The 9,453-nt window shown below is 40.2% G+C and overlaps 1 protein-coding gene across 4 annotated transcripts in view; it reads right to left on the reverse strand.

Moving 5' to 3' along the window:
• Window positions 1–5,829: 5,829 nt before the first annotated feature.
• The window catches only part of LOC144433635 (polycomb complex protein BMI-1-A-like), a 35,480-nt gene continuing 31,856 nt past the window's right edge, over window positions 5,830–9,453 (reverse strand). For all 4 annotated transcript variants that reach the window (XM_078121977.1, XM_078121979.1, XM_078121981.1 and 1 more), the window contains exon 9: window positions 5,830–8,998. In XM_078121977.1, the coding sequence (XP_077978103.1) occupies window positions 8,753–8,998 (246 nt within the window). In that variant the 3' untranslated portion in view covers window positions 5,830–8,752. The remainder of the gene's footprint in view (window positions 8,999–9,453) is intronic.

Here is a 9,453-nt window from a genome sequence, read left to right on the forward strand (position 1 = left end):
ATATGTCATGGATAATGGTTGTTAAACGAATTTGAACACAATCTGGGAATTAACATGAATTATTGTATTATTATAATAAATATTTGTTGTTAATAATAAAAAAATATTACAAATCTAAATTGAAACCTTGTAGAACACATTCTGTAATCCTGATATACCCCAGTGATCTACAACACCACATCCCAAATGCTGCCTTTAGGAATCCGAGTTTACTATAACCATAGACCCTAGGGTCTATGCTATAACGATGTTTGTATATTTTTTTCTTCAATCGTGGTTCTATGCTCCCAACTATCGGGTATCTGAAATAGGCTTTTACCAGCTAGGCACACCATTTTTTGGTCGACATCATGACGGGGTACAGCAAACGAAGCACTTTGTACAAAAAGCTAGGCTGTACATATAAAAGTCGAATTTTACAAAATTGTAATATCTACTAGAGTGATACGTTGATGTTTTTTAAATGGCAAATGTTAATATTGACGAGAATATGAAGCTGACCATTGGTTTAGAGGAGAGAAGGAAACGAGACAAGGACAGTGGGCATATGGATCCAGCGGTAGGGTGTGTTGTGATATGTTGTTGTGGGGTGAGGAGGGATCCAGCGGTAGGGTGTGTTGTGATATGTTGTCGTGGGCTGAGGAGGGGTCCAGCGGTAGGGTGTGTTGTGATATGTTGCTGTGGGGTGAGGAGGGATCCAGCGGTAGGGTGTGTTGTGATATGTTGTCGTGGGGTGAGGAGGGATCCAGCGGTAGGGTGTGTTGTGATATGTTGTTGTGAGGTGAGGAGGGATCCAGCGGTAGGGTGTGTTGTGATATGTTGTTGTGGGGTGAGGAGGGGTCCAGTGGTAGGGTGTGTTGTGAACTGTTGTTGTGGGGTGAGGAGGAATCCAGCGGCAGGGTGTGTTGTGAAATGTTGTTGTAGGGTGAGGAGGGATCCAGTGGTAGGGTGTGTTGTGATATGTTGTTGTGGGGTGAGGAGGGATCCAGTGGTAGGGTGTGTTGTGATATGTTGTTGTGGGGTGAGGAGGGGTCCAGTGGTAGGGTGTGTTGTGAAATGTACGTTGTTGTGGGGTGGGGAGGGGTCCAGTGGTAGGGTGTGTTGTGATATGTTGTTGTGGGGTGAGGAGGGATCCAGTGGTAGGGTGTGTTGTGAAATGTTGTTGTAGGGTGAGGAGGGATCCAGTGGTAGGGTGTGTTGTGAAATGTTGTTGTAGGGTGAGGAGGGATCCAGTGGTAGGGTGTGTTGTGAAATGTTGTTGTAGGGTGAGGAGGGATCCAGTGGTAGGGTGTGTTGTGAAATGTTGTTGTAGGGTGAGGAGGGATCCAGTGGTAGGGTGTGTTGTGAAATGTTGTTGTGGGGTGAGGAGGGATCCAGTGGTAGGGTGTGTTGTGAAATGTTGTTGTGGGGTGAGGAGGGATCCAGTGGTAGGGTGTGTTGTGAAATGTTGTTGTAGGGTGAGGAGGGATCCAGTGGTAGGGTGTGTTGTGAAATGTTGTTGTGGGGTGAGGAGGGATCCATCGGTAGGTGTGTTGTGAACTGTTGTTGTGGGGTGAGGAGGGATCCAGCGGCAGGGTGTGTTGTGAAATGTTGTTGTAGGGTGAGGAGGGATCCAGTGGTAGGGTGTGTTGTGAAATGTTGTTGTAGGGTGAGGAGGGATCCAGTGGTAGGGTGTGTTGTGAAATGTACGTTGTTGTGGGGTGGGGAGGGGTCCAGTGGTAGGGTGTGTTGTGATATGTTGTTGTGGGGTGAGGAGGGATCCAGTGGTAGGGTGTGTTGTGAAATGTTGTTGTAGGGTGAGGAGGGATCCAGTGGTAGGGTGTGTTGTGAAATGTTGTTGTAGGGTGAGGAGGGATCCAGTGGTAGGGTGTGTTGTGAAATGTTGTTGTAGGGTGAGGAGGGATCCAGTGGTAGGGTGTGTTGTGAAATGTTGTTGTAGGGTGAGGAGGGATCCAGTGGTAGGGTGTGTTGTGAAATGTTGTTGTGGGGTGAGGAGGGATCCAGTGGTAGGGTGTGTTGTGAAATGTTGTTGTGGGGTGAGGAGGGATCCAGTGGTAGGGTGTGTTGTGAAATGTTGTTGTAGGGTGAGGAGGGATCCAGTGGTAGGGTGTGTTGTGAAATGTTGTTGTGGGGTGAGGAGGGATCCATCGGTAGGTGTGTTGTGAACTGTTGTTGTGGGGTGAGGAGGGATCCAGCGGCAGGGTGTGTTGTGAAATGTTGTTGTAGGGTGAGGAGGGATCCAGTGGTAGGGTGTGTTGTGAAATGTTGTTGTAGGGTGAGGAGGGATCCAGTGGTAGGGTGTGTTGTGAAATGTTGTTGTTGTAGGGTGAGGAGGGATCCAGTGGTAGGGTGTGTTGTGAAATGTTGTTGTAGGGTGAGGAGGGATCCAGTGGTAGGGTGTGTTGTGAAATGTTGTTGTAGGGTGAGGAGGGATCCAGTGGTAGGGTGTGTTGTGAAATGTTGTTGTGGGGTGAGGAGGGATCCAGCGGTAGGGTGTGTTGTGATATGTTGTCGTGGGGTGAGGAGGGGTCCAGCGGTAGGGTGTGTTGTGATATGTTGTCGTGGGGTGAGGAGGGGTCCAGCGATAGGGGGTGTTGTGAAATGTACGTTGTTGTAGGGTGAAGAGGGACACATACAATCAGTTTTCGCTTTCCCCTATCAACGTCAATATAACTAAAAACTGTGTCATTAACTATTTTTTTCGAATGAACTCACAAAGTCGTCTCGTTGGCCGCATGTGACTCATGCTAGACGAGAGCTTAAATAGCATACACTGTTTGATCTGTGTGTATCGAATAATAGACCCTCCACCCACGGTTGGTGGAGGGTCTATGATCGAATAGAACATCACAAGTTACAGGTACCATGAATCATTACCTGATTATGCCGCATTTAGATCCATTTGTCTTTGAGAAGACACAGGCAATGGCAGGTAGACAGTGCAGGGGAAATTGGAAGTGAACTCTGAAATGACCATGGCTGAATAGCCTCGGTTACTGAGTAAACTAGATTATATATAGACATAACAGTTCATATACACGCAGACCACACAAGGTGATGGTTACACCTAAAATTTCGAAATTACGAACTGCAAAGAACGCGTCGAACGTATTTTAATTATAGGGTTACGTGACAGTCACGACACACATATAACAGATAAAAGACAATCAACAAAAGGCACATCACCTTGAATTACCAAATATTATTACAGGTGAATGTAGTGTGATTTCCAAAACGTTGTGTGGGTAGCTGATCAAAGTCATATCATCGAAAATAGACATTTTACTGAACAGAGTATACATTATTATCAACATGGGTAGACACATACCATACAGTGGAAGCAAACTGACTTCAAACAAAATACCGTCTGGCTCAACAAAAATCTTAGCAACATTGCTACATTTTATCGTGCGGTATGACATATATCTTAGCAACATTGCTACATTTTCTTTGCACGTGTTACAATATCAATTTCTTAGCAGAGATGATAGTCAAATCGTATTCATTGCAACAATGTATAAATTTATCACGCATTGAAATTATTAAGCTGTGACGTAATGACACATTCGCTTCAAGTTTTTGTCTCTCCAGACAATAAAATGTAGCAGTGTTGGTAGGATATTTGTAATTAGGATCGGATGTTCCGATTAGTAATACTTTCTTTACTAGGGAGATATCCTCAGATTAATTTGTTCTTTAGCTCAGAGACCGTCCGGCGTTTACGATCAACGCCAAGACCCAACACAATATCTAACCAAGTCTGTAGGCCAAGTTCTAGACTACTATTGCAACAACAATGTGTGTGTGTGTGTGTGTGTGTGTGTGTGTGTGTATACCATCCATATTCCTTGGATTAAGTCTATAATACTCTGCTACTAATATTGCATTGCACACTATGAGCCTAATCATAGGTGCCTGGAAGTTTCTATATCGCCCTCTGTATCTGTCCATAAGGTCACGTGTGCTGAATTGTGGGTTAATCTGTTGACGACGAACTTGAAGACTGAACTGTGCAGTCAAAAGTTCCACTTTGTGTTTGGAAAAAAGTAAAATGTAAATTCAATACTTTGGTATATATATATATATATATATATATATATATATATATATATATATATATATATATATATATATATATATATATATATATATATATATATATATATATATATATACAGCGACCTGAAGCGAAGGAGAGCTCTTGCTTGGACAGCTTTCTGGAAATTAGAGCATCTCTGGAAAAGTTCCAGCATCCCAATATCAACCAAAATTAAGCTGTTAAATACAACTTGTGTCACCATATTGTTGTATGGCTGTGAGTCATGGATAAGCTCTAAGGATATGGAGAATAAAATCAACTCCTTTGGCACATCATGTTACCGTATAATGTTAAACATCAAGAGGATTGACAAAGTAACAAATGTTACTATCTACAATCTTACGGAGACTGTGCCCCTTGTCGAGAGAGACAGGAATCGTCAACTGAAATTCCTTGGACATGTACTGCGCATGCCTGACGGGGAGCCTGTCAAGGAGTGTGCATTGTATGTCCCAAAACATGGAAAGAGGAAACCTGGAAGGCAAAGAACCCTGTTCTCAAAATACATCCACTGTCTTCTGGGAGATGCAGATGGCATGCTGAATCATGGTCAACTGTCAAAAATGGCTCAAAACCGTTGTGGCTGGAGGAAACTTATGGTCGACTGCTGCGCAGCCGAACGATGATGATGATGATGATGATGATATATATATATATATATATATATATATATATATATATATATATATATATATATATATATATATATATATATATATATATATATACGTCACCTGTCACCAATCTCGCATTCTGATTGGTCGAGAGCCCTGCAGCTATACAGGCGTATTTTTCACCAACAGCCGTAGTTTTGCTTTTTGTATCACGTGATCACTGCACGTCCCCTTGTAAACAAACTTAGCAGACAACTAGAAATCCAGCTATAACCAGCATTTCCAATGAAAAAATTATTGTCAACTGTACATAATCATCGTTGTATACATTGTAACACGTTTTTGAACTGTATGTTTCGTGTCAAGGGGAATCACCAAAAATTCCACACAGAATGGCGAAAGTCCAGTGACGGCGAACGCACGTTCGCCACGCGGTCGTAAATATGAATTCCTAAATTTATGAAGGATATCAAAATTACCACCACAGAGAGTGCAGTTTTTGCTTAACTAGAACAACAAAGGATGTTACGGACATTTCTGTATATTTAATGGAATACAGTATGCAAAACAATGTACTCATATTTCAGCTGAAGGTTATTAGTGTGAATCTGACAGTGAGTGATATGCAAATAGTAAACATTACGTCATACTATAGAGCTAACACGAACACACACTGCGTAGATTTGTTTTCAGACATGTTTGTCTGCGCATCACTTTGTTTACGTACATTTTGGAGAACGACTTTAGTAAAATGTTCAAAGGTTCAGCTTAGGACAAAGCAATTACAAGTTTTTGTTGCAGATTTTCTGAAATTCTCTCTCTCTCTCTCTCTCTCTCTCTCTCTCTCTCTCTCTCTCTCTCTCTCTCTCTCTCTCTCTCTCTCTCCCTCTCTCTGCGTGTGTGTATGTGTGCGTGGTACAATTTTTGCATGCTGCTTCAGTTAGTATTCGATATCGTGTTGATGTTTAACAAAATTTATAGCACTATTTTTCACAATTTCAACTTGCCAAAAAAGGTAAGTCTTGGAGAACTGAAAACCCAACAAAGTTGTTGAACGTGAAAGCTAATGAACGTGAAGATCTTTTTGTTCAAGGATGTAGCTGATGTCATTGTCAGCGGAGTATAGTCAACTTCTGGTATTGTACTTTTTAAAATGATATTAAAATCAAACTGTTCAACGTTTTTACTTTACCATTTGGCCATTATGATGATAATTCTGACAAGGTCGTTGGCGGCGCACTCCTATATATGTCATTTACGCTCGACAGAAACGCGACCTTGAAACGCACGTATTTTACTAACATAGTTAGTCAATACAACACTTGAAGGTGAAATAAAAAACAAGAAGCCACTTATTTGTGTGTGACTATAAAAGACTTGGTTATTTTCATGTTTTGTGTTGTTGTAGTAGGTATAGTAGGTTCAAGACCACAAACTTTGCTCAGTAATATGAGTCGCTGTACGATGACAACAGTACCAAGAAAATAAATTATATTGACATTACAACGGTTTTACCGTAAAAAGGGAACATTTCTAAAATTACGTCTGTACTTTTATTACAGCAATGCCTTATTCAAGAAAAACACGAACAAACTTAAAACAAAACAATGTATAAACGAACATAGCTACGTAGATTTAAATAAATGTCAAGTTTACGGTCATGGACGTCGTTCTCAGAAAGCATAACTTTTAGTGACGTCTGTACCGCTGCATTGAACTGTATAAGACTAATAAAACATAAATTAAGGCTTCGTGATTCAAGGGCCATGGGGGAGGGGGGGGGGTCAGATTTGAATAGTTTTCTCGGTTACTTGGTTGGTGTCATCTGAAGATATTAATTAATTTTGTTACTGTTCTAATTGAAACATGAGTAACGATTCATATATATAGATATGGCATTATGGTAGTTTGGCGACACGAATGATTGAGTGGATGACGTAATTTTTAGGGGTACCATAAACCGTTAAAATCAGATGAAAATGTGTGCATACCTATGTTTTAGCTATACTGAGATTTTCTACACATTTTAAGGTAAAAAGTAACAAAAATGTCAGGCTATATGAATTTTAAATACGTATTTATCATTTAGATGAAAACTGTGTTTTAAGTTGGCCCTTGTTCCTGAAATAGTGTTCACAGATTCGGTTGGGATAAAGCCAGTGTCATCAACATCGTCACTATCACTTTGTATCACTGACTTGACATAAACTGCCAGGCTCTATAATTGTATAAAACTAGTTGTAATTTAGTCGCATTAAATTTTGTCGACTAATCTTTGTGAGATGTTTGTTGAGTATTTTGAATATCAAAAATACATGTCATGTAAAAAATACATGTATCAATTCAGATGTCGTCATTTCAAATTCTATCGAAAACAAACAAAACATTATAATTATTATGATAGCAAAATAGAACATTTAGACTTTTTTCTCTGGACTACCGTCTACAAAAACGTGTCCTATTCAACCAATATAAAATCCATCGTACATTACAATCCAAGTTGGACTAAATACCGATTAAAGTTTCCAAATACTTCCTTTTTCGGGTATAACCGTTGTCACAACTTTTTCGTACAAAGTCCTTGAACTAACTGAATCATGTCATACACTTTCCAATCATTCAGCTCAAATTCGCTGCAGGAAACTAGAGAAGTGGATTCACACGTTGTTCTGATATGGTTAGTCCATGGGGCATTTATTGTATGTTTTCCAAGTGTCTATACCTTGATCTAGATACCTCTCAGTGCACCTCAGACCTGCAGTGGTCTTCCCCATCTTCCGACCGCAAGGGGGCGGGCTTCGATGGGTAGGCGTGTAAAGGGACGAAACTGACATGAGAAGTGCAAGGCATGTGTTCCTCCGTCGCATACAGCGGAATAATATAATTGTGTTGTCATAGAGGCGATCGAATTCAGATATCATGAAGGAGAACAACACTTGTAAAAATACAGTTTCCCCAGTAGAATTCTACATGTTCAACATCATGATCACTTCGTCGACAAAGTCCACACACATTTGCAATTTAACGGATTATAATTTATATACACCGACTCTTAAAGTGTCTCGGAGTGAGGTTAAGGTTTATCGACTGTTGTGTGTTCAGAGGGGTATACATCACACTTATCGTTATCATACGACGGCAGGTGTCATTACAAAGACATCAACAAAATTATCCATTATCGCGTATTATTCATACGAATACTGCACCATAGGAATCTCATTTTTGTTTCCTAAGGCGTTGGAGCCACTCCATCACAACGTGTTTCTTTATCATATTCCATCCTGACTGAACATTCGACGTAGAAACAACCACATATATCCGTAGACAGCAATCACATACGTACATACAGTTTCCCTGTCTGTGGTATGCATTCATATTATTATGAGTAGGTTGTAGAATCCACGAGACATTTGTTTATCGGTGGAAGGGATGATCACGTGTTGTTATTTTCGAATCGATGTAACTGACGTTACTCATAGCAATATTAGCAGACATCAGAATTCTCTTGTCGATAATTTTCGATTGTTCATGAAGGTGGGGATTAAAAACGCTACAATACACTGTGTTACACATATCCAATAGTTTGATTCACTGTGCGTTGTCAACCTCCAGTCAATATTAAGGTATTATACGCATATACTAAAAATTAACCGTTGATTTGTATACGAAGAAGATAGTCGTAGAGTGCAATGTTCATTTTCCATGGAAAAACGCACACACTAGTTCCTTGCAGAGAATTTTCTATACGTTCCACATAGAGGTATTCATAGTACTCGCACATAAATTGATCCAGTATTATCGTTCCTGTAACTATCCTATATACATTAAATGAAGTACCGTTGGATACCAGCACCACATATGTTTCACAGGAATAATCCAACGACTTCTGTACCCACAAATATACAAATCATATTTGTTGAGTTACTTCTCACAGCCGCAACCAATAACTATAGCAACATCCAAAAACCAGGGGATTGCAACGTCCCCTAGAACTGTCAAGCACTATAATACAAACTTAACAATACGAGGCGAATCCATACTAAACAACTTCCATGGCACGTTCTTTCTCAACAGGTTTTTCAGTTTTTATTCCGTCAAATTTCTCTATGTTTTTATTGGGCGAGTCCTTGGGCGCCTCCTGTGTATGACACACCTTCTCTGTAACACGAACCTCTGACTGTTTATTGTTATTTACACTGGTTTCCATGACTGCATGTGATGATAGTCTTCGTCTTTTCATTGATGGCGGTTGTCTGACTCTGTACAGCAAAGCTAACGGACTAGTCTGCAAATATAACGAATTAAACACGGGATAAGTAGAAGAAATTGTTTTTTGGCATAAGGCGTAATATGGGGACACACTGTGTGATAGTTTATAAAGGACGGGGTGCTTTGGAAATTTAGTCCATGGCATGATTTGTTATGATGTTAGCTATCCACTCCATTGCGCACTAATGCACTAAAATCAATATCCATTGACTAGATGGCAGGTGGAACTGCGTAGCGAAAATCCACATAAATCCACAACACAGTCACTATGGTAATCAAGTATGTGTATATGTACGTGTCGTTAGATACAAGTAGCATGTTCTTTCTCGTGTAAGAATATTTGTCCGATTAAATAAATGCCAATGTGTATACTTGTATACTCGTTAGTACTTTTTGAGTATGTGAATCTAATATGTGGTCTGAGACCTACTAATATACTATTGACACACCAGGCTAGTAAGTTTACTGTCT

The sequence above is a fragment of the Glandiceps talaboti genome, chromosome 4, assembly GCF_964340395.1.
Source record: "Glandiceps talaboti chromosome 4, keGlaTala1.1, whole genome shotgun sequence".
NCBI classification, from domain to species: Eukaryota; Metazoa; Hemichordata; class Enteropneusta; family Spengelidae; genus Glandiceps; species Glandiceps talaboti.